At 41.3% G+C, this 27,040-nt stretch overlaps 1 protein-coding gene across 1 annotated transcript in view; it reads left to right on the forward strand.

Moving 5' to 3' along the window:
* The first annotated feature begins 23,485 nt into the window (after positions 1–23,485).
* Positions 23,486–27,040, forward strand: part of LOC133639907 (uncharacterized) — a 14,115-nt gene continuing 10,560 nt past the window's right edge. Inside the window, exons 1-5 of the mRNA XM_062033596.1 lie at positions 23,486–24,085; positions 24,140–24,271; positions 25,348–25,519; positions 25,674–25,733; positions 26,321–26,544. Coding sequence (XP_061889580.1) covers positions 23,719–24,085; positions 24,140–24,271; positions 25,348–25,519; positions 25,674–25,733; positions 26,321–26,544 — 955 coding nt within the window. The 5' untranslated portion in view covers positions 23,486–23,718. The remainder of the gene's footprint in view (positions 24,086–24,139; positions 24,272–25,347; positions 25,520–25,673; positions 25,734–26,320; positions 26,545–27,040) is intronic.

A 27,040-nucleotide genomic window follows, 5' to 3' on the forward strand; every position in this document is an offset into this window, starting at 1 on the left:
AAAACTTCTCCTCGCCCTCACCAATTAAACTTGTTTTTATGTCTCTTTTGATCCTTGCTTCTCAATTATTTTCTGTTACACCCTCCCAGAGAGAAGAAAACATTTTGTGCTCCGCCTCGCTCTCAAACCGCCACTATAAATAGAATAAGTTGTCTATAGAATCGTTATAAGCAAAAAATCTTAATTAAACTCTACACATTTTTTGACCGAAATAATATCAAATAAACTCAATTATTAATAATACATTAATATTGAGCAGCAACATTAAGTGAGTAAGCACAACATATAAAATGCTTAAAGGCCTACTGAAACCCACTACTACCGACCACGCAGTCTGATAGTTTATATCAATGATGAAATCTTAACATTGCAACACATGCCAATACGGCCGGGTTAACTTATAAGTGCAATTTTAAATTTCCCGCGAAACTTCCGGTTGAAAACGTCTATGTATGATGACATTTGCGCGTGACGTCAATGGTTGAAACAGAAGTATTCGGACACATTGTATCTCAATACAAACAGCTCTGTTTTCATCGCAAAATTCCACAGTATTCTGGACATCTGTGTTGGTGAATCTTTTGCAATTTGTTTAATGAACAATGGAGACTGCAAAGAAGAAAGCTGTAGGTGGGATCGGTGTATTAGCGGCTGACTACAGCAACACAACCAGGAGGACTTTGAGTTGGATAGCAGACGCGCTATCCGACGCTAGCCGCCGACCGCATGGATGATCGGGTGAAGTCCTTCGTCGCGCCGTCAATCGCTGGAACGCAGGTGAGCACGGGTGTTGATGAGCAGATGAGGGCTGGCGTAGGTGGAGAGATAATGTTTTTATCATAGCTCTGACGGGGTCCCGTAGCTAAGTTAGCTTCAGTGGCATCGTTAGCAACAGCATTGCTAGGCTTCGACAGGCGGCACAGCATTAACCGTGTAGTTACAGGTCCAGTGTTTGGTTCCGTGTCTCCTGATAGTAGTATTGTTGATGTTCTGTCTATCCTTCCAGTCAGGGGCTTATTTCTTTTGTTTCTATCTGCATTTAAGCACGATGCTATCACGTTAGCTCTGTAGCTAAAGTGCTTCACCGATGTATTGTCGTGGAGATAAAAGGGTCATTTTTTTTATATGGTGCCTTTTGCGTCCCCAGTATAAATCATGTCATATTTTCTCAAAATATTTACAATTGCTCATTCCATTAGTTTCTTTGTGTATGGTAAATTGTTGTCTATCATAAATACAGTGATATGGGCTTCAAACATTAGAATATATATTTTTTAAAGCTTTTGTTAAAGTTCTATTATGCGATTTTGCCATGTCCCTGGTGCTGTTTATTCAACTTTAATCTAGAAAATAACAAATAAAAACATATATTTTTAATTTTTTTTTGTTATGATATAATTATCATAGACAAGCTCTCTTTAGTCATATGGTGTATATTATCAAAATCGTAAAAAGAATTACAAAAAAATAAGGTTCTATGTCTGTCCCTGTGGTCGCTGTCCACTCTGTTAAGTTGCGTTACTGTCCCTTTAAGAAAACAACCACATTTGTCAGTGACATCATTCTCATCAGGTAACATCACACCAGTGGCGGGAAACTCAACTCTGGTAAGCTGTGTGGTTTTTTAGCTCTCTTACTATCTGATGTTGATGTTTTTATGAAGTGAATTTAATGTGGTTGAACATAACGTGTCCACTCTGTTAGGCCTAAATAATAAGGAGATCAATCAAATTGAAATTTTTCAAAACATGTTTGTGTGAAATTATAGATTTCTTATCAATTATTCAAGTCCATGCTAGCTGTTATGTTAACACAGGCAGGCTGAAGGCTAACTTTAGCTCAAAATGTCCACCGTGTTAGTGTCCACCATGTTAGCCTCATTCAACTAACACGGTGGACATCAACCTAACAGAGTGGACATGTATATAGTAATGTTGACTTATCACAATGTATATGTAGTGCTATTATGCATTCAACAGCAGTTTCTTTCATAATTCTTGGTTAATCATCACTGCTGTTGCAAAATATCATATACAGCAAATACATTGGTGTTAAAAGTACAGTGTTAATGCTTTTCAGTGTGAAGTGAACTGTACTTGTAGTTACATAAAGATATGTAAGGGGTTGATAATAATGATATAACATTTTAGTAATTTGTATCATAATTCATATTTCTTAAGAAATGAAATAGATTAATATCCCCCGTTCTCAAAAATGCCCTTGTTTTTCTCAATATATGCTATTTAAAAATGTATGTATTCTAAAAATATATCTGCTTAGAGTGAGGGATATACAATCCATATAGGAAAGTCATTATACAGGCAATCATGCACTGAAAACACATGTATGCTGTTATGCATATGTCCTTAACAGAGTGGACATATCCCGTGTGTCACCTCTCATTAATATAGCTAAATATACTATGATTTAGGTGCCTGAGTTCGACCAATATGTTTTTCAGCAAGTTACATATGTCATGTATACAATAGAACATAAAAATATTGGTAAATCAACTATTTATTTTTTACAAGTTATGAAGTCCAAATGGCACCCTATAAAAAAAACGACCCAAAAGTCACTGTGAATGTCCATTTCGCGTTCTTGACTCATTTTCAAGAGGATATAGTATCCGAGGTGGTTTAAAATACAAATCTGTGATCCACAATAGAAAAAGGAGAGAGTGTGGAATCCAATGTACCTATGTACGGTCAGAGCGAAAAAAGATACGTCCTGCACTGCACTCTAATCCTTCACTCTCAGGTTTCTCATCCACGAATCTTTCATCCTGGCTCAAATTAATTGGGTAATCGTCGCTTTCTCGGTCCGAATCACTCTCCCTGCATTGTAAACAATGGGGAAATGTGAGGAGCCCTTCAACCTGTGACGTCACGCTACTTCCGGTACAGGCAAGGCTTTTTTTTATCAGCGACCAAAAGTTGCGAACTTTATCGTCGATGTTCTCTACTAAATCCTTTCAGCAAAAATATGGCAATATCGCGAAATGATCAAGTATGACACATAGAATGGATCTGCTATCCCCGTTTAAATAAAAAAATCTCATTTCAGTAGGCCTTTAAATATTTCGGCAGCAATGCGGTTGGACTTTGTCATCCTTTATCCAAGTGGTTAGCTGCAAGCTATGTTAAAAATGAAAGCTGTGCAATTATGTCCTCGGAGTTCTAGTTTAACAGGAAATGTTCTCAACAATTTTGTATAATGGCAGGACATTCTGTCATGAGTTGACCTCATCAAGGTAATTGGCCCATTAATGGCTGTTGCTGCATTAAAAAAGGCACATGCATCATCAGTCTGTTAAATACTGCAGCTCGTCTGATTTGATGCTCCACGAGCTACTTTTTACTTACTGCTACTTTTGCTGTTGTTTTTCAACATAAAAATAATACAAAATTAATATAAAACAAAGTGCAACCAACATCTCTTCAGGTTGAATTAACAGTAGGTTTACCTGAGAAATGAAGTGCGACCATTTGTTTTCAGGTTCAATAAGCATTGGTTTGACCCTCGACTATACTCTCATTTTGATAAGCAGCTACGGTAGCTGAGAAAAGTCACAACAAATGCAAACACCAAAACACAACATCGTAACGCCACAACACAACAACTGTTAGCTATAGCACATTTGCATAAGCCACTCCAAATACAAACAACACAACCTAACAACTTTAAAATACAAATCCGTGATCCACAATAGAAAAAGGAGAGCGTGTGGAATCCAATGAGCCCTTGTACCTAAGTTACGGCCAGAGCGAAAAAAGATACGTCCTGCACTGCACTCTAGTCCTTCACTCTAACGTTCCTCATCCACAAATCTTTCATCCTGGCTCAAATTAATGGGGTAATCGTCGCTTTCTCGGTCCGAATCGCTCTCGCTGCTGGTGTAAACAATGGGGAAATGTGAGGAGCCTTTCAACCTGCGACGTCACGCTACTTCCGGTACAGGCAAGGCTTTTTTTATCAGCGACCAAAAGTTGCGAACTTTATCGTCGATGTTCTCTACTAAATCCTTTCAGCAAAAATATGGCAATATCGCGAAATGATCAAGTATGACACATAGAATGGATCTGCTATCCCCGTTTAAATAAATAAAAAAATCATTTCAGTAGGCATTTAAAGCTGAATAGAACAATTTTGCTGATTAATTTTTTTAATCAAAATGAGGAAGTCAGGGTTAGTGTTTTTTTTTAATTTCAGGACAATGCACATTGATGAACAATCTGATTTACATACTGTAAATAAACAAGCAATGTAATTAGTCAAAGTAACTAAATGACTGTGGAATTTTGAAGGAACAAATTCAGATGCTTTTTAAAAGTGTAAAAGGTTTGGGACATTCTCTAATATTACTGGAAAGTCTGTTCCTTGGACTGACAGAACTGTTTGCAGAGAGTGGGACTAGGCCTCATGAAGAACTTCATGAATTAGACAGCTGTTTTTCAAATGAATAACATTTTCGAAGTTAAGAATTTTATATTTTACCAAAATGTTACACTGGTATAATGACAGAGGCTTTTCATCAATGGTTTTTACAGATTTTTTAAAATAACATTGCAATGGGTTTTAATATTGTGTTTCCAGTAAATTACCAGGTTGTGATGCAGTAATCCACACTATCATTGAGGGTAAAAATATTGATTGATTGATTGATTGATTGAGACTTTTATTAGTAGGTTGCACAGTGAAGTACATATTCCGTACAATTGACCACTAAATGGTAACACCCGAATACGTTTTTCAACTTGTTTAAGTCGGGGTCCACTTAAATTGATTCATGATACAGATGTATACTATCATATATACTATCATCATAATACAGTCATCACATAAGATAATCACATTGAATTATTTACAATCAGCGGTGTGGAGGGGGGGGGAGGATATGGACATCAAGTAGTGGACAGAGAGAGAGAGAGAGAGAGAGAGAGAGAGAGAGAGAGAGAGAGAGAGAGAGAGAGAGAGAGAGAGAGAGAGAGAGAGATCAGAAGGCATAAGAAAAAGAAAAAGTATCTGCATTTGATTGTTTACATTTGATTATTAGCAATCCGGGGAGGGTGTTAGTTTAGGGTTGTAGCTGCCTGGAGGTGAACTTTTATTGCGGTTTTGAAGGAGGATAGAGATGCCCTTTCTTAGCAGACTTGATTGTCATGGTAGGTCTGATTTGTTTAAAAATGTGCAGATTGAATTTCAAGGTTGCTGTTTCATCAAGAGGAGGACATACGAATGCCGAAACATTTCAACATACAGCATGCAATAACTATAAGTGAATGTCATGTTTTTGAACCACGCCGATCTCATCACAGGCGGCAACAGTCATTACACACAAATACAACATGTACTAGTACCGCCTATAGCGTTATTACCTGTTCTATTGAAATGAATGCCTTCTCATTCAGATGAGCATGAGGAAACTTATTCTGACTGGTTTCGAGGCGGGCAGTAATAGCTCCAGTTCACCAAGAGCACCACTCAGCCAGGAAAAACGAATGTCACCGAGCAGTGACTAAGTTTGTGGTCAAAAGCTTGCAACAATTTGCCACAGCAGATGCTCCTTTGGTAGGTGAATGTTCAATTTTAGTCATAGAAACGTTGCATGTTTTCCCCCAATCACATTTTCACTCATTAATTTCCATTATCCAAGTAAAACATTACAGTAAAAAAGTCCATTCATTTTAGCAGTTAAACTTCAAATGTGAAACTAATATGTGATATAAAGTCATTACATGCAAAATAAGATGTGTAAAACCTTTATTTATTATCATGATGATCATGATTCACTGTTTTTGAAAACCCCACATTTTTGGAGATTTTAAATTCAAGGTTTTCATATGACGTAGGCCATAATCATTTACATTATATCAAAAGAAGGCTTGAATATCTTGTGTTGCATGTTATGAGCCTACACATTATATTAGTTTAACCTTGTAAATCTAAACAGACCTTTGCACGGTATATTGCACTGTATATTTTCCAGGCAGATGAAGAAAATTCTTAAAAGTTTTAAAAATGTTACAAATGGGTAGATTTTTGTTTAATTCCCACATGTTTTATTTTGTTAAATTTTACAGATATGTTTTTTTTTATTTTGAAAATACAAACGTTTGTAGTTCTATGCTATGTGTCTCTTAAGACGTCACCGTTAGCCTTGTAAGGTCATGTTAGCTCTTAACTAACAAAATTGATGCTAATCCACCTTTTTTGAAATATCTTTTTCCAAATAAGAAGTGATAAGAGACCCGATAATGAACCGAATCGTTAAGCAGAATCGAAAGTGAAATCGGAACCGGAAAAATCTTATCAATTCTTATCCCAAATCCGCATACATTTGAAAGATCACATTCATGCAAACATTTGGCAGGTCTGAACAATTTGTATTCTTCTAGCCAAAAAATACATGAGTAGACATAATGAACCTAATTGAACTATTTGGGAGGTTATTTATTAGGGGTGTGGGAAAAAATCGATTCGAATTCGAATCGCGATTCTCACGTTGTGCGATTCAGAATCGATTCTCATATTTTAAAAATCGATGTATTTATTTTTTTAATTTCAATGTATTTTTATTTTTTTTTAAATTAATCAATCCAACAAAAATACCACAACATCGCAATCTAATTCCAAAACCAAACCCGACCCAGCAACACTCAGAACTGCAATAAACAGAGCAATTGAGAGGAGACACAAACACGACACAGGCCGGGTAGTGAAAAGTAGTGAAACAAAAATGAATATTATCAACAACAGTATCAATATTAGTTACAATTTCAACATAGCAGTGATTAAAAATCCCTCATTGACATTATCATTAGACATTTATAAAAAAATAAAATAAAAAAAAAGAACAATAGTGTCACAGTGGCTTACACTTGCATCGCATCTCATAAGCTTGACAACACACTGTGTCCAATATTTTCACAAAGATAAAATAAGTCATATTTTTGGTTCATTTAATAGTTAAAACAAATTTACATTATTGCAATCAGTTGATAAAACATTGTCCTTTACAATTATAAAAGCTTTTTACAAAAATCTACTACTCTGCTTGCATGTCAGCAGACTGGGGTAGATCCTGCTGAAATCCTATGTATTGAATGAATAGAGAATCCTTTTGAATCGGGAAAAAAATCGTTTTTGAATCGAGAATTGTGTTGAATTGAAAAAATAAATCGATTTTGAATGGAATCGTGACCCCAAGAATCGATATTGAATCGAATCGTGGGACACCCAAAGATTCACAGCCCTATTATTTATACATAAAGAAAACAATACCGGCCTCAGAACAGAGCCTTGTGTAACCCTTACTGGGTACCTAAGATAGGATGACAAGGTACTACCAACCCTCACTGATTGTCTTCTGTTGTACCCCGGGGTCACACGCACCCCACCCCTGGCATCGCACCACGCCCACCTTATTTCTACCACGAGTCTATTGTTTGAATTCAAATTTTAGGGACTTATGCCTACCCGAAATACACAAAAACAGGTATCAAATTAGGTAAGAAAAGTTGGTGTTGCAAAATATGTCCCTTTTAACCGGTGACAAACAGTACTCTTGATCAATCTTTTTACAACTTTCTCTGATTACCATTGTCAAATCAGCTTTGCAGGTTGGAGTCTTGTCATGAACCATTTTCTTCAATTTCCACCACTAATTTTCAATTGGATGGAGATTTGGACTATTTGCAAGCCATGCCATTGACCTTGTATATCTTTCTTCAAAATACATTTTTACAGTTTTTGCTCTACAGCAAGATGTATTATCATCTTGAAAAATTATGTCATCATCCCCAAACATCCTTTTGATTGATTAAATAGGAAAAGCGTCCAAATTGTCAATGTAAACTTGTGCATTTATTGAAAGTGTAATGACAGCCATCTCCCCAGTGCCATTACCAAACATGCAGCCCCATATCAACAATGACTGTGAAAATGTGCATGTTTTCTTCAGGAGGTAGTCTTCATAAACCCCATTGAACGGCAACCAAGAAAAGTACCAGAATCAATGCAGATTTGCCATTCATCACTAAATAGGACTTTCACCCAGTCATTCATAGTTCACGGTTAATGACGGCTTTCTTTTAGCTTTTCTGTATTGAAATCTAATTTCTTTTAGGCAGTTTCATAAGGTTCAATGACAGACCGAGACTCCAATTTCTGCTCATTTGTTTTTCATTTCTGTTTTAAAGACATATTGTTTTAAGCTTTCTGTCTTGACACTTTGATGTTTTCCTTGGTCTACCAGTTTGCCTGCCTTTTACAACCTTTAGAAGTTGTTTGTACATATTTTAGACACAGCTGACTTTGAACAATCAACATATTTTGTAACAATGTGGGATGGTTTAGAGACCTTCTTAAGAAGTTTCATAATCATCCCCTGCGTTACAATTGACATATTTTGTGTTGGAACCATGACTCGTGTCAATCCACCTGGTGAAAAAGCTCTCCAAGGTGTGAATGCACATTTTCAATTGCAAACTAATTAACAGATTGAATCTGATGCAGATGCTCATTTTGAAAATGAAACTAAACAGGGTGATTTCATGTTAATTTCCTCAGAATTGCATGACCCCATCACTAAAATGAAACTGTTACTGACTTCCACAATTTATATTTGTTACGTTGGGAACGCATGGCTGCGATGGTTGTGTTCCCTCCAATGCAGAAAGACAAGCAGGAGCTATGAACAGGTAAGAGTCTGTCCTTTATTAATTGAGGCAAGCCAAAAAGTTTTAAAAAACTCTGGACGCTAAACAAGCGTGGAGCCAAACAACCAAAATGTCACCAAGGGTGAACAGCGAGGTAGTCTATAAGCAGGGAAAAACACTTACGTGTGTTGAGAAACAAGAAGTAACGTAAATGTTGCGAAAGCGAGCATTGACCCAGCAACTTGTGCTGGGTGACTGAAAACTATAAAGTGGAGTGATTAACCGAAACACCTGGTGGGAACACTAATTACTATGCAAAGGCAGGTGTGGAGAATTGGTGCCCATGGAAACCAACAGTAAACGAAAGGAAAGAGGGTGCAGCCAGGAAACAGACTAAAACATGGGAAACAACATACCAAACATAAATCATGGTAACGGATCATAACAATATTCTTGATTTCGTTTAGTGTTTCCTAAAGCCATGACGTTGCCTTTTAATATGACTATAGTTTTATGTCTTGTCTTCCATCTTTTTTTTCTACAAAATTGAACAAACATGGTCCAAGTCAGGTGATTCCATCATTTTTGCCAGGGGTTATATAAACATGGATACCAGGATTTTTCCTTTAACAAAAAGTACTGCGACAGATTGATAACCGCAAAATCAATGATCCAAAAAGAGAGAAAAAAATTATCGAAGAAGTCTGGTAGCAACACGCAGCAACTTACACATCAGGCAGAGTCAGTGTTTAATTAGCTGCTCTAACTAAAAAGTTACTGGTAAATGGGCTGAACCCAACAACAAGAATCCCATTCAATATATTTTTGAATGACTGACACAAGATGACGGACAGCTAGATGTATGATCTGGCCAATCCTTGAGACGTTTTGTATGTACAGTATGTCTTTGGTTCTTCCCAAGGATGTCCTGACCATCACTTGAGGTCTTGATTGACACTATAGACAGAAATCCCCACTCGATGTTCCTCGAAAGTGTGACTAAAGAGGAAATAATCAATATTGGGAAAAAATGTAAATCCAAGACCTCAACTGATTGTAATGGAATTGATATGGAAATGATAAAAAAGGTTATTGGAGAGATTTCAGAACCTTTAACATACTATATCGGCAACCTATCATTTAAAACAGGCAAATTCCCAGATAAAATGAAAATAGCAAATGTCGTACGAATTTATAAGGCCGGAGACAAACACCAGTTTACAAACTACAGACATGTTTCTCTACTTACACAATTTTCTAAAAGTATTGAAAAACTGTTTAATAACAGATTGGACAAATTCATAAATTAAAATGAAACACTCACAGACAAGCAATTACGGATACATAGCCAAAATTTCAACATCAATGGCATTAATCGAAATAACGGAAGAGATCACCAATGCAATAGATGGCAAAAAATGTGCTGCTGCAGTGCTTATGGATTTAACAAAAGCATTTGACAAAATCAATCATAATATTTTTATAAACAAATTAGAACAGTATGGCATACTTAACCAACGGGAAGCAATACGTGAAGATAGGCGAAAACACGTCTACAGAGCACAAAATATCTTGTGGCGTTCCTCAGGGATCAATACTAGGACCAAAACTGTTCAATCTTTATACAAACGACATTTGTAAAGTTACAAAGGACTTAAAGTTAGTATTATTTGCAGATGATACAGTTGTGTTTTGTTCAGGAGAGAAGACACAGACGCTAGTACAAATACTAACAATGAACAAACTAAAAGATGGTTTGACAAAAACAGACTATCTTTGAATCTCAGTAAAACTAAAATAATGCTATTCGGTAACAGTAGAAGAGAAAGTCAAACACAAATACAAAAAGACAGAGTAGACATTGAAAGGGTAAAAGAAAACATTATGTGTATTGGGTCTAATAATAGATGAACTGGAAACCTCATGTAAAAGATATACAACATAAAGTAGCAAGAAACACCTTGTTGGAGCCTATCTATATTATTTACTTATTAATTGTTTTGACAATGAAATCAAATAATGTCAATAATGATGTTGATGAATTATTGGATGTTTTAGATTTCATTGTGATTGACTGATTGTTTTCAGCTGCTCACACTTCTCCTGGTGAGCCACTTCCTCCTCCTATAATTGGGGGCGGTATAGCTCGGTTGGTAGAGCGGCCGTGCCAGCAACTTGAGGGTTGCAGGTTCGATCCCCGCTTCCGCCATCCTAGTCACTGCCGTCGTGTCCTTGGGCAAGACAATTCACCCACCTGCTCCCAGTGCCACCCACACTGGTTTAAATGTAACTTAGATATTGGGTTTCGCAATGTAAAGCGCTTTGAGTCACTTGAGAAAAAGCGCTATATAAATGTAATTCACTTCACTTCACTTCACTATAATTAAGAAGACAGGACAGCTGGGTGCCCTTTGTCTGTCTATCATGTTGAAGGAGTGAGGAGTGAAACAGTTTGTTTACCGCTAAACAAATTATTTTGAAGCCACGCTAAACAAGCCACGCTAAATAAGTTATTTTGATTAAGTTGAAAGTCAACCACGGAGAATATTTTTTGTTTGTGAAAATAAATTATGATCATTTTGAATCTAGAAATATCTCCGCGAGTGCTTATTAAGGAATTTAGTGAGTCAAACACCTCCTCCTCAAGACTACTCTCCATCCATCCATCCATCCATTTTCTACCGCTTATTCCCTTCGGGGTCGCGGGGGGCGCTGGAGCCTATCTCAGCTACAATCGGGCGGGAGGCGGGGTACACCCTGGACAAGTCGCCACCTCATCACAGGGCCCTCAAGACTACTCTGCATTACTTTATTTTTTCGAACTTTTGGAACGCAAGAGTAGCCGTTACACACCTCAATAATGAATGAAGCAAAATATGTTCTGGAAATTCAACGATTTGGTGCATTTGCAAACAGCTAAAATGGTGTAAAAAGCCAAACTATAACCTGCTACCCAAGAACGTACAGCAATTCTTCCCAACAAAAGAGGAAAATATAACCTTAGAGGAAAATCTAATTTAAAACATTTGTATGTGCGTACAACACTTAAAACCTTTAGCATATCTGTATGTGGAATTTAATTATGGAATGGATTAAGCAAAGAAATAGTGATTATTAATGTATTTAAGATTTGTTTACTTACTTATGGTATATTATTTATGTATTCACTGTTCTGTTACAAACAGAGAACTCTCTCTCTATGTCCACTACTTGATGTCCATATCCTACCCCCCTCCACAACCCTGATTGTAAATAATGTAAATAATTCAATGTGATTATCTTGTGTGATGACTGTATTATGATGATAGTATATATGATAGTATATATCTGTATCATGAATCAATTTAAGTGGACCCCGACTTAAACAAGTTGAAAAACTTATTCGGGTGTTACCATTTAGTGGTCAATTGTACGGAATATGTACTTCACTGTGCAACCTACTAATAAAAGTCTCAATCAATCAATCAATCAAAAGGAAATGGGATAAAATTGATATGATATGAAAAGGGGTTGGATTAAATAAACTTGGATTCTTCCTACTCCTTTTCGGGCGTGCTGTAATGAAACAACTGGAAATATGTGATGCATTACGTTGTATCGTATCCATGTTCGAAATAAACTCAAACTGAACTGATCTGAACTGAACCTTTTGATACAATTTTTTGGCTTTAGATTCGATCCCATTTGGAGTCCTGAAGTGATGCTTTGACAATAGATAATAGAACAGAAAATGTTTCAAAGCAAGTGACCAAAGTAAACGCAATAACACATTTGTCAAGCCTTGGTCCTTGGGTTTTGTTTCTCCGGAAGGCGACGGAAAATTGGCGCGGGCAAGACGTGAATTTAAATACATTATTTAATTTTAACACTCAAAAAAAAGGAATAAACAAAAAGTGCGCACAAAGCGGAAGTACAAAAACTTGGCTATGAAAATAATACTTGCACAAAAGGCAGAAACTATGGACAATGAAACAAAAACACTAACTGTGGCATTAATGAACAAAACTTACTTGGCAAAGAACTGTGAACATGACATGAAGTGAAGTGAAGTGAAGTGAATTACATTTATATAGCGCTTTTTCTCAAGTGACTCAAAGCGCTTTACATTGTGAAACCCAATATCTAAGTTACATTTAAACCAGTGTGGGTGGCACTGGGAGCATGTGGGTAAAGTGTCTTGCCCAAGGACACAACGGCAGTGACTAGAATGGCGGAAGCGGGGATCGAACCTGCAACCCTCAAGTTGCTGGTACGGCCGCTCTACCAACCGAGCTATACCGCCCCATGAAGCAGACTGATGAAAAAGTGTGGAGAAGGTGTGATGTCGCCAGGACGAACAACAGAAACAGACAGATTTAAATAGTGACATAATCAGTGAAAACAGGTGCGTGACTCAAAACGTGAAACAGGTGCGTGGCATGGCAGGTGAAAACTAATGGGTTGGCAAGATAACAATAGGTCACGTGAGGCGCGTCACCAGAACTGCCAATGTTAGCCAAATTAGCTTGTGTGTTGAAGTGGAGACGGCCGGGGGAGTTGTGTACGAAACAAGCTCAGCTTCCTCATTAACATGACATGAGTTTACAGTTAAGGACTACATGCCTACAGTCAATAAAGAATGGCAAAGTTTGGGCTCCCGGAGCCGTTTCATTTTGCCGTATTGAGGCAGTACTTTCGGACCGGACCTCCCAAGAACTCTTGTATCTAGCTTGAAAGACGCAGCCGGAGAAAAAAAACAGACAGATGTAGCAATGTGTTAATGAGTTCATTTTTATTTACCGTTCGATTGATTGACTTACTACGTACGGCCCAGTCCTACAACTGTACAAACATTTTTAATGCGTCTGGACATCGAATTTAATGTATTTTTTTTCATGCCATTTAAGGCCCTAATTTTCACAAAATCCGTAGCTCCGCCCCTGTGTTCTTGGAACCTCTTTTCATCATCAAAACAACGTATGCTATGTGTGTATGTGCAAAGATACACACAAAACCCTCCATTATTCACCCGAGGAAAACAAGAAATTAACTTAGACTTAGACTTAGACTTCCTTTATTGTCATTCAAATTTGAACTTTACTGTACAGCCAGAGGTGAGTAGAGTAGCCAGAAATTGTACTCAAGTAAGAGTACTGTTACTTTAGAGATTTATTACTCAAGTAAAAGTAAGGAGTAGTCACCCAAATATTTACTTGAGTAAAAAGTATGTTGTGAAAAAACTACTCAAGTACTGAGTAACTGATGAGTAACATACACACACATATCATATATATATATATATATATACATATATATATATATATATATATATATATATATATATGTATATATATATATATATATATATATATATATATATATATATGTATATATATATATATATATGTATATATATATATATATATATATATATATATATATATATATATATATATATATATATATATATATATATATATATATATATATATACAAACATTGATATAAACAGTATATAATTTATATTTATTTATTTTGCCGTTTTTTTTTACATGTTAAAGGTGTTTTAATGATTATACATGCATGTTTAACATATAGATTCCTTTCTTTCATGAAGACAAGAATATAAGTTGGTGTATTACCTGATTCTGATGACTTGCACTGATTGGAATCAGACAGCAGTGCTGATAACGTCCACGTTTTCAAATGGAGGAGAAAAAAAGTTCCTCTTTTCTGTCTAATACCACATGAAAGTGGTTGGTTTTTGGCATCTTATTTGTCCAGCTTCCATATTTGTTTTTATACACTTTACAAGAAATACATTGGCGGCAAACTCCGTAGCTTGCTAGCTTGTTTGCGCTGGCTTTCGGAGACTCTTATTTTGTAAGCGCAAGCGCGATGGAGCGGCACTTTTATTGTGAAGACAGGAACTGTGCAGTCAGTCTTTAGAGTTTTTGACGGGATGTACGGTTGAAATAAAAAAGTGTCTTTTTTCCTTCACACTTTTGATTGATTGATTGAAACTTTTATTAGTAGATTGCACAGTACAGTACATATTCCGTACAATTGACCACTAAATGGTAACACCCCAATAAGTTTTTCAAGTTGTTTAAGTCAGATCATTTGACCGCCTGGCTCTGTTTGATTGGTCCAACGTCACCAGTGACTGCATCTGATTGGTGGAACGGAGTCAAACGTCACCAGTGACTGTATTTGGTGAAACGCAGGCACTTTGAAGGTCTGTCTGACAGACCAAAACAAACCAAGCGTGCATTAACAGATCGATAAAAATTAGTAGCGAGCTGAATGTAGATAAAAGTAGCGGAGCAAAAGTAGCGTTTCTTCTCTATAAATATACTCAAGTAAAAGTAAAAGTATGTTGCATTAAAACTACTCTTAGAAGTACAATGTATCCCAAAAGTTACTCAAGTAGATGTAACGGAGTAAATGTAGCGCGTTACTACTCACCTCTGAGTACAGCTAAGAACACAGTTTTGTTGCATTAGCTCGTTGTAGTGCAGGTTAAAAGAGCAATATAAAAGTGTGGGGTCCCGACCAACTACATTGGGCCCGGGTACATCGCCACGCTGCCTTCCATGTCAATGTAGGTGAAAGCCGAGCTCAGCGTCTTGTACACGTCAATCCGACGTGCTGACTCTAATAGTTTCTCCACCTTGTCAAGGTGAAGAGCAGAAAGCCTTTCAATCCTAGCTGCCTTAATGTTGGTAATGATTCCCCTTATTGCAAAAAGTTTTCCATGTTGTGGGCTGTTAGTCAAAGCAAAAAGCCGTCACAAGGCGCTCTCTCAGCTCACTAGCTGGGCTAGTGCTGGAAGCTGTGCATCTGGAGAAGCACAGCTCCTTCCACTGAGGTCACCGCCTGCCTTTCCATGAGCCGGGGCGCTATCGGTTCAAGCTCCAGCTCCACTTCTTGCTCCAGCACCGCAATCTACAGAGAAGTAAAGGGCGGCACGGATGGACGAGTGGTACCAGAAGGCTCTGATCGAGTTGGAAATGGAGGATCCGCTTCTTGGAGCGACTCAAGCCAACTCTCTCCAGATTCGATGCCTGCTTAAGCCAAGCTCAGTCCAGCTTCAACACCCGCTCAAGCCAAGTTAGCTACAGCTTTGACACCCGCTCGAGCCAAACTCGCCCCGACAACGCGGCTTCCTGCCTTGCCTCCATCTCTGAAGTCAACTCCAGCATCACCTTCAGCTCTGCAGTCAACTCCAGCTTCGCGTCCAGCTCAGTAGTAACTATAGCTTCGCTTCCAGCTCGGCAGCCAGCTCACCTACGGCAGAAGCGCCCGCCTGGCGCCCGCATTGCTCCTCCTTGTCAGCCACAAACAGGGCCAGTCCATAGACACCCCCCGCGCCATCAGCAGCCATACTCAGGACTTAGGCGTGAAACTCTTTGGCAGCACTCACGTCCACCTTCTTGTCAGCCAAAGATGTGGCCAGTACGTGGACGCCCGCCTCACCAGCTGCAGCGGCGTTCGACTCGCCGTCGCCACCTCACTCGGCCACGGTGGCTTTGGGGACACTTGTCCTGGCGACCCACCGCCAACTCCTCTCTCCACCCACACGTGACTTTGGACTAACTTCATTTTCATTTTGGGTACATCTGGAATCTGTCCCTTCAGTGGAGGAATATCGTCATGACCTTTAGCTCGAGTCATGGCTTGGTTTACATTTAGTAATATTCTATCAATGTTGAAGTCTAGTTTTGTTCACAGCACCGCTTAGTTTCTTTTGTTTATGTTTTGTTGCCAGAGTTGCTGACCGGCATTTACTTTTTGATTAGTGTTTTCACCTGTGTGGTAGAAATCAGGCCCCCTATTTATACCTGCCTCGCAATCCACTCAATCTGGGTTTCTTGTTCGCTGTTGGCGACTGTTTACGTTTAATTCCATGCTATGCTGCAGCTTTATGTTTGTTTTAGTTGTATTAGGCAATGCTAATTTAGCTTGTGTTACGTACGCTTTGCCTGCACTCCCAGTGAAACGCGCTTTGTTGTTTTGCCATGGTTTTGGAATTTAAATTAAATTAAATTAAAAAAACATAACCAACATGAAATCAATGATGTGTTGTTTTGATATGTTATTACCCTTTAACTAACAAAGAAATGATGACGTAGATATTTGTGTCAATTGTTTTCCCTCCCTTCCATCTGACTGAGGGCAATTGAAGAATACAGTACAGTATTGCTACTTGTCTTTCCACTAACTCACTAAGACAAGACTGCCCTCTAGTGGAAAAAAGGAAGTATCAAATCCAAACATAAATGCTTATCAAATGACATATACAGATGAAAAATGATATAGACATTATATTATATATATTGTGTGGTGTTCAGGTATGTGGGACCCGTTTAAATGTTTTATTAAAAGAAAAATGATACAATTAATACATTTTTCAAACTGAGACTCACTGACTTTGGCTCATTTTCTGTGAAGAATATATATCAGAATACATATTTAATGACCACACACCATACACCCCGCCAAACCCCCCTACACACTTCTATTAGACTAATAGAAGTGTGGATATTGATGTTCTGTGTACCACACGCACCCACCAACCCACCCACTCACACACACACACACACACACACACACACGCACACACACACACACACACACACACACACACACACACACACACAGCAGGCCTAGACAGGAGGAGGACAGAGTGTAGGTACACAGAACATCAGAGGGTCAAATGTGCGGACAGTGTTGACAAACAATGTTGCAACCTTGTGTGGGAACCGCAGGTGCAGAAACACAAAAGAAGAATCCCTGTGGGATGCAGAAACTGGCAGAGATATTTTCCGTGCTATGTTCATATTGTTGTTACTCAGCCAGCGTTTGTGGGTCTGATGGACCCGTTGCATGTTGTGGCTTTTAATGCCTCACAATCAAACACTTTTATGTTAAAATACTGAACACATGTTTATTGGGATAAGGTAAACATCTGTTCAGTATTTTAACACAAAAGTGTTTGATTGTGAGGCATTAAAAGCCACAAAATGCAACGGGTCCATCAGACCCACAAACGCTGGCTGAGTAACAACAATATGAACGTTACACAAGGGTTAATGTGACCACAGTTTACAATGAGGAGCACAAACTGTTTCAGTAGTGTGTGTGAGAGAAAAACATGTCAGTTGTTTATATGGGAGCATTTAAGGAAGTGTATGTAAGAGGTCATTCTAACGGCCCCTCACAGTTTACGGTGTGTCACACACTCCTCTACAAAAAAAAATAAAAATGGCTCCTGACACTTACAACCTCAAAACATTCCTGTCGTGTAACTAAAGAGAAGCACATACTTATAAACTGTTGATACACTAAAGGCATGGTATATGTGTAAGGGTCTATGTATTTGGGAGAAAATATGTAATACTGTGCATGGTGTAGGATGGAAAGTTGTCCATGTAGGCAGGGACGTGCACATGACTATAGAGGGGCAGGGGCTCAAAGTCAGAAAAGGGCAGGAATTTTTTTTTTGGTCCTTTACACAATATGGAAATTAATGTAAAATTAAATTTGCTAATAGGAAGCTAACTACTTAGCTGTGTGTCCTTTGTAGGTAAAAGGGATTGCCATTTCTTTTGTGTCAACAAATTATGGTCATAATGAGTTAATTCACATTATCATAGGCTTGGAAGACATGAAAAGCAACAAAACACTGGTTTATTATTAGGCTATTTATTGTTAAAGATAAGCACTTTAATATTGAACATTGAACAGTGCAACATGAACTTTGAAAAAAAATACAAAAATAAATACCCAAATGGAAAAAACTTCAATGTGAAAATCTGTCCTTCTTCCCTTAACTTGATGAAAACACCATCAAGTTGTAACTTATGGTCTTTCCCACTTAATGCTCAGACTAAACAACTGAAACGCAATACAGGGCCAAAAATATGGACCAGGGGCTAGTGAGGGCTGTATCCTTTCTTTTTTTGGCATTGTGCTGCAGGCATAATCAACATGAATCAAGTTTAAATACAGATGGCAATATTCCTAACAGATAACCTACATCTTATATCCCCAGAATGCTGTTCTTCTTCTTCTTATTGTTATTATTTGCTCCGACGTCCGGCAAAAACAGAAGCTGACACATTGAATAATAGAATAATACAGCGTTTTTCTGAAATATTACCCATATTAGATGCTGAATAAGTGGACGGCGACTAGACCATAACTCACAGGTTCAAGTTGCTCCACTGTCACGTCTCAGGGGCGCAGTAACTTGGCTCTCTCTCCTCTCACTTACTCACTCACTCGCCCTCTCTCTTGCTCTCTCTGGCGGAAGCGGCAGGCTCAAACAACCCGGTATTACAAGAAAACGTGGAGTTTTTGTACCGCTGTTTTTTTTGTTTTTGTTTTTTTTTTACATCCTTGACAGGAATTTATTAATGTTGTTTAAAGAAAAGAAAAAAAAAACACACACACAGGCAGAGGGCACTTTTTAAGACGAGGCAAAAAAGGGCAGGGGCTCAGGCACCCATAGGGCCCTATGTGTGCACGTGCCTGCATGTAGGTATGTAAGGTGGAGTAAGTGGGGCTGTCACGATCGCGGGGTCGCAGCTTGCTGCGCGGTTGTTCTCCCAATGCAAAGGAACGGCTCCGGACGAAGGCGTAAGGTAGGAAGTGATTTATTTATCATAAATCATCCAATAAACAAAAACAACAGGGATGCGTGCAGAGCGCACGGGAAGTTAAGGAACTATTACTTAGCATAGGCAAAAGACAAGGAACACTAGAACTCAAAAACTCACGTGACAAGTGCATGGAGCAAACACAATGAGAGCAGGACGAGTGACTGGCAAAGGCAACTTAAATAATGCCTCTGATTAGCGCTCGGGAAGCAGGTGAGCGGGCGAGCACTAATCAGAGACAGGTGCACACAAAGAGTGACCATGACAACCAAAACAAACTCACAGGAGCACAACAAATAACAAAAGGAGTCCAAAATTAACAGAAAACACAAAAACATGATCCGGACCATGGATCATGACAGTACCCCCTCCTCAAGGACAGATACAAGATGTCCATATGAAAACAAAAACAAAAAACAAGCAGGGTCAAAAGTCACGGGCGGGCGGAGGGAGGACTTGGAGGTGGGTCGCCAGGCCAAGTGTCCCCGAATCCACCGAGGCAAAGTCAAGTGGCGGCGGCGAGTGGAACGCCGCTGCAGCAAGCGAGGCGGGCGACCAGGGAATGGCCACATTCGTGGCCGACGGGGAGGTGGGCGCACTTGGCGAGGCGGACGACCAGGGAGCGGCCACATCCGTGGTCGACGAGGAGGTGGGCGTGTCAGCGCCGTCATGGCAGGCGTGGCAGCAGGCACCGGCGCCGTCATGGCAGGCGTGGCAGCAGGCACCGGCGCCGTCATGGCAGGCGTGGCAGCAGGCACCGGCGGCGAGGCAGGCGTGGCAGCATGCACCGGCGGCGAGTCAGGCGTGGTTGCAGGTACCACTGGCGAGTCTGGCGTGATTGCAGGTACCACCGGCGAGTCTGGCGTGCTTGCAGGTACCACCGGCGTCTGGCGTGGTGCAGGTGCAGGCGTCTGCCGAGGAGCAGGCGCAGGCGTCTGCCGAGGTGCAGGCGCAGGCGTCTGCCGAGGTGCAGGCGCAGGCGTCTGCCGAGGTGCAGGCGTCTGCCGAGGTGCAGGCGTCTGGCGAGGAGCAGGTGCAGGCGTCTGGCGAGGAGCAGGTGCAGGCGTCTGGCGAGGAGCAGGTGCAGGCGTCTGGCGAGGAGCAGGTGCAGGCGTCTGGCGAGGAGCAGGTGCAGGCGTCTGGCGAGGAGCAGGTGCAGGCGTCTGGCGAGGAGCAGGTGCAGGCGTCTGGCGAGGAGGAGGTGCAGGCGTCTGCCGAGGAGGAGGTGCAGGCGTCTGCCGAGGAGGAGGTGCAGGCGTCTGCCGAGGAGGAGGTGCAGGCGTCTGCCGAGGAGGAGGTGCAGGCGTCTGCCGAGGAGGAGGTGCAGGCGTCTGCCGAGGAGCAGGTGCAGGCGTCTGCCGAGGAGCAGGTGCAGGCGTCTGCCGAGGAGCAGGTGCAGGCGTCTGCCGAGGAGCAGGTGCAGGCGTCTGCCGAGGAGCAGGTGCAGGCGTCTGGCGAGGAGCAGGTGCAGGCGTCTGCCGAGGAGCAGGTGCAGGCGTCTGCCGAGGAGCAGGTGCAGGCGTCTGCCGAGGAGCAGGTGCAGGCGTCTGCCGAGGAGCAGGTGCAGGCGTCTGCCGAGGAGGAGGTGCAGGCGTCTGCCGAGGAGGAGGTGCAGGCGTCTGCCGAGGAGCAGGTGCAGGAACTGGAGATGGTGGCGTCTGCAGGCCCACCGGAGATGCTGGCGGCTTCTGCAGGCCCACCGGAGATGCTGGTGGCGTCTGCAGGCCCACCGGAGATGCTGGTGGCGTCTGCAGGCCCACCCGGGCTGAGGTTAGCCATGAGCATGGCAGAGGTGGTCTCGCTGGGGGTTGCGGCTTGGCATGCCGACGGACTGGTGGTGGAGGACGGGCTGGAGGTTGCGGCTTGGCTGGGCGCAGCCGAGCAGCCCCACCAGCACAGCTCCCGGCCCCAGCCCCCCCCTCAAGGGGCGGATACCAGACGCGCTGCTTGCGGTCTGGAACAGTCTTTACGGGTGGTTGGCGGGAAGTCAGGAGGGGGGCAAAATCCTCCCCTCTAAATTGTCCAAAATGTCTTTTCCCACCCCCCACCTGAGGTCTTTTGGGAGGATGAGAGGAAAAAGTCACTGACGTGGGCGGGGCTAGAGTCCTAGGGGGCGGAGCTTGGCACTCAGAAGGAGACTGTGGCTGACATCTAAATTTCAAAAGAATGTCCTGACAAGGTATAATTTTAGAATTAAAGTCTTTAGGAGGTTGTTGACGCAAGGAGACAGAATTCAGAAAAAAAAATTTCTGGGCCATGACGTCATCAGCCGTGGACGGAGTGACGTCATCGAGGGAAGGATACTGGGCTGCCTGCAACTTGCTTCGGTCCGGGGGAGGAGCTTGCGGGACTGACGCGTTCTGACGGCGAGGCGAAGCCCTTCTGGACGGCTTCCGCTTTTGCCTGCGCGTCCGGTACTGCTGTGTAGCGGCGATGTCTTCGGACCAGAGGGAGTCGATGGGGATAAGGGAGCCTCCAGGTCCCCACATAAGGTTCGACCTCTCCTCCGTCGAATAGCGAAGCGTCTCCACTTCCATCGCTCGCAACACCATGCGCGTACCTTCATCCATCTCACCCTGGTCCGTTTGCGGGAGAACGGTTGCTGCTCTCATTCTGTCACGATCGCGGGGTCGCAGCTTGCTGCGCGGTTGTTCTCCCAATGCAAAGGAACGGCTCCGGACGAAGGCGTAAGGTAGGAAGTGATTTATTTATCATAAATCATCCAATAAACAAAAACAACAGGGATGCGTGCAGAGCGCACGGGAAGTTAAGGAACTATTACTTAGCATAGGCAAAAGACAAGGAACACTAGAACTCAAAAACTCACGTGACAAGTGCATGGAGCAAACACAATGAGAGCAGGACGAGTGACTGGCAAAGGCAACTTAAATAATGCCTCTGATTAGCGCTCGGGAAGCAGGTGAGCGGGCGAGCACTAATCAGAGACAGGTGCACACAAAGAGTGACCATGACAACCAAAACAAACTCACAGGAGCACAACAAATAACAAAAGGAGTCCAAAATTAACAGAAAACACAAAAACATGATCCGGACCATGGATCATGACAGGGGCAACTGTATTAACAGTGGAATGAGATTGCAATGACGCTTCCCATATAGTTTCTGGTATGTGAACACTTGCATGGGCTCCCTCTACCTGCCTGGTCTCCTAACTGGACTGGTCATATCCTCTAATTGGGCCGGCAAAACTCTCTCCCCTCTTGGGATTAGAGCAGGGGTGTCAAACTCATTTTAGCTCAGGGGCTGCATGGAGGAAAATCTATTCCCACATGGGCCGGTAGGGTAAAATCATGGCATAATAACTTAAAAATACAACTACGACACTTTCAGATTGTTTACTTTTTTTTACTTTTTTTTATGTATTTTAATCTATTTATTTATGTTTTTATGTGTTATTATGAATTTGCACTAAATTAGTTTTGCTTACAATTTCGTTGTACAATGTACAATGACAATAAAGATATATATTCTAGTCTATTCTACAGGTATTCTTTGGCTCTGCCACGTCGGGGTCGCATTTTTATGCGGGGTCGTTCTCCCAGGAAGGCAGACGGAAAAACTCCGGACGAAAGCATGAGGTAGGAATGATTTATTGTCCTTAAATCATGCAAAACACAAGAATACCAAAAACCGTTCTGATAGCATGGGAGCTATGCCGAAGCTTAGCACACGAACTTGAAGTCAAGAAAACAAGGATTACCCAACGTAACTGTTGCATTCGCAAACAAGGAAGCCAGACTGAGCGTGGCGAGCAAGGTGAATAAAAAGCTCTCTGATTAATGGTTGACAGCCGCTGAGCGTGCCGACCACTAACCAGAGGCAGGTGAAAACAATAAGCAGCCATGGCAACCAAACCAAACTCAGAGGTGTCACAAACAGGAACTAAAAGAGTCCAAAACTAACAGAAAATAACAAAAACATGATCCTGACCATGGATCATGACAGGCCCAAAATAGAACAATCACATTCTGAAAATGTACGTCCATCCATCCATTTTCTACCGCTTGTCCCTTTATAATCCTCTTGATAAAAATATTTCAAGTTACCGTATTTTTTGGACTATAAGGCGCACTTAAAATCCTTTCAGTTTCTCAAAAATCGACAGTGCGCCTTATAACTTGGTGCGCCTAATAGTGCCTGTGGTCAAGGCTCATATCGTTCAGTTTCGCTCCCACACCAACGGCACAACATCATTTTTACTTCATAAAATAGATTTACTGGTAGTAAGTAAGATACCAAAAGTTCGGAAATTGACACCTAGCCCATTTTGTGTAATCGGTGTTGAAAGCCGGTACTATTTTTCAGTGAGGCGCAGTGATATCTAGTGGGGAGTGGCGCGGTTTTGGTCACATGGACCAATCAGGTAGCAGCTTTATTCTAACAACATACCTGCTATGGCGACGACAACATCCGAGAGTGAAGAGGAACGAAAGACCTCAAAAGTTAGAAAAAAAGTGCGTAAAGAGGAAAATAAAAGATGCTATATGCATCTTTCATCTGTGAACAATGAGGACGTCCAGCACTTCACTCGGACACGGTGGGACACATACAGAAACTATTTAAAACAGTGGCTTTGTCTGCAAGACCAGAACAAGCATCTGGCAGAAATCTATAAACATTGCTCGGATGTAGATTTTGACGCTATTCCTGACGTCGCTGGGTTTCACGCAACATGCTACCGACGTTTTACAGATAAATCTGCATTGTTTTATGCCGAGAAAAGGACCGCACGGGCGGTGGGAGAACCATCTGCAGCCGCAGGTCAGTCAGCAGGCACGTCTGAAACTCCCCGAAAGAAACTTCGATCTCGTTCAGGTTTGCCCGTTGCTTCTGCCGGCCCCGTCCTGCCAGCCATCTGTATAATTTGTCAAAAAGTGGAAAAGTACACTCGTGTGGGAGGAAAACGCCAGAGGGATCAACTCACACAAGCAGAAACCGTGTCGGCAGGTATGTGACACACACACACACACACACACACACACACACACACACACACACACACACACACACACACACACACACACACACACACACGTGTGTGAATCTATAGTAATAATGTTACAGTACATAGCGTAGGATTGAAAGAATGTGTTGTTACTTTGTAATAACCAAATGGACCATTTATACACTGTCAGAGTTAAGGGGAGACCTTGGAATTTAAACGTTTGAGAACCACTGGCCTAGAAAAGGAAGCCCCACCCATCCCCCCATATACCTTCACACCACAGCCCCAATCTCTCTCTCCCCCCCCCCCCCCCCACACACACACACACACACACACACACCCCTGGACTGATTTACACATCACAACCCCCACCCCTCCCCCCGCACACCTTCACACCTCACCCCTCATCCCTGAACTGACTGAACTGTGACCACTACCCACATCCCTGCTGTGACTTCATGTCACCTCCACTGCTGCTACAATAATTGAAGAATGCATAGTGCACTTTATACATCATCATTGTCATATCATCCATTATCATCTTCACTGTGAACTGAATGTGCAATACTGCTTCTGTCTACTCATGCCCACTATAGATCTGTTGTAAGATCCACACTTTAATTTACTTTATCTTATTTCTTTATTTTTGTTTCTTATTTTATTTTATTATATTTATTAGTATTAAACATCCTTAGCATTTACATTTTTAGTAAGTTTATTGTAAGTGTGCAATATAGTTTAAGTTTATTCTTGTTTAATTTTTATATTCTGTGATTCTTTATTTAGCTTAAGTTTATATTTATATTTATATTTTGTGAATTTGCAAGGGGGACCAGCAAAATAAGCTTTTCATTGTGCAGTGTGACTGTCTGTTTATCTGTGCATATGACAATAGATATCTTGAATCTTGGAATGTTTAGCTGGGAGTTCAGCAGCTCACATCACAGAGTCGTAAATCACAGGGTCATAAATACCTCTCCAACCCCCCACTCAAGACACACACACACACACACACTTTTTTACTTGTAAATCTCTGATTTTGCCAATAAAGCTTATTCTAATTATTTTTCTTTTAAAGGCCAGTTGCTGAAGGCAGCTGAGATTAAGAAAGATGCTGCCATTCTTCTGCACATCAACGACAAAGACTGTGTTGCTATAGAGGTCCGGTACCATAGGACCTGTTACAGACAGTACACCAGGTTCTTGTCACTGTCTACAGCAACGCACACTGCAACCAGAGATGAAGAAATGTGAGTAATTACACTGTACTGTCATTTTGCTCACATTTAAAAAGTAAAAAAAATTTCAACAACATGCAGCTTATATTTAGTTTTGCTTAAGATACAGCTTTGAAAGCATGACTCTTTGCACATGTTAAGTGTGTGTGTGTGTGTGTGTTTTCAGACAACCCTTTGCTGACAGCTACAACCTCTTCTGTGACCAAGTGATCCGTCAAAGGATCAGGTGCAGATCTATGGACGGGATCAGAAGGCACCCACACAGTGGAAAAAGTTTCTATCTAATGGGACCAACAAAGCAGCACTGGCAGAATTCCTCTTTGTTGCATGGCGAGATGCTGATCTCACCATTTTGGGCAGGGACTTCAGCTTGTACATAGCACATGGAGAACTGTGTCACTGTGTTACTGTGAAAGAGGGTTCACAAACTGTCAGTGCTGTTCACGAACTGACATGTGACCATGAGGAATGTGACACTAGGGTGTTTTTACATGCACAGCATGCTGCACAAGAACATCAAACTGTTGTCATCAAAAGCCCTGACACTGATGTGGCAGTGATTGCTGTAAGTCTTCAAAGAGCTTTACAGTGTAGCTTGTATTTTTTCACGGGAGTAGGCAACAGAACAAGGATCATAGACGTGGCTAAGGTGGCAGCAGCTCTTGGCAACAGTGTTTGTTCTGCACTCATTGGCATCCATACCTTCACAGGTTGTGACTCGACCAGTGCCTTTCATGGCAAGGGCAAAAGGAAGACATTTTCTCTTGCTTGTCAGAAAGACGAATACCTGACTGCGTTCTCAAATCTGGGCAGCAGTTTTAACCTTGACCAGTCTACGTTCAAAACACTGAGCAAATATGTGTGCCACCTGTATGGACAGGCATCTGCCAAAGACGTGAACGATGCAAGATACAAAGCATTCTGTATGGCATCGTCAGCTTTGCCAGAACTGTCCATTCCCCCAACAAGTGATGCCCTCCACCAACACTGCAAAAGGGCAAACTACCAAGCAGCAGTAATGCGACATTCCCTGACTGGTATGATGTGTGCCCCTTCACCCATTGGCAATGGATGGTACATTGAGGATGGGGAGTTAACAGTAAGATGGATGACTAGAAATCCTGCCCCAGATAGTGTGCTGCAGGTAGTCCACTGTGGTTGCAAGACAAGCAAATGTGAAACAGAAAGATGTTCATGTATGTCTGCAAAAATGTCTTGTACTGATTTATGTCACTGCCAGAACTGTGGAAATGTTTCAAAGGAAACAGAAGAAAGAGGTGCATGGGATGATGACACAGATGAAAGTGATATTGATGAGTAATTACGCACCATGTCACCATGTAAAATTTGCCACTTTTGTTTCTTTATCAAGATGTTTGATTATCGAGATGCCACACTGCCATTTTAACGGTAAAGCTTAAATAATGTCTGTATTACCTTTTTTTTCAAATTTGTTTTGGTCTTTTGTGTGTGTTTGTGTGTGTGTGTGTGTGTGGGGGGGGGGGGGGGGGGTATAAATGACACATGCTGTGA

The sequence above is a fragment of the Entelurus aequoreus genome, linkage group LG22, assembly GCF_033978785.1.
Source record: "Entelurus aequoreus isolate RoL-2023_Sb linkage group LG22, RoL_Eaeq_v1.1, whole genome shotgun sequence".
Taxonomy (NCBI): Eukaryota; Metazoa; Chordata; class Actinopteri; order Syngnathiformes; family Syngnathidae; genus Entelurus; species Entelurus aequoreus.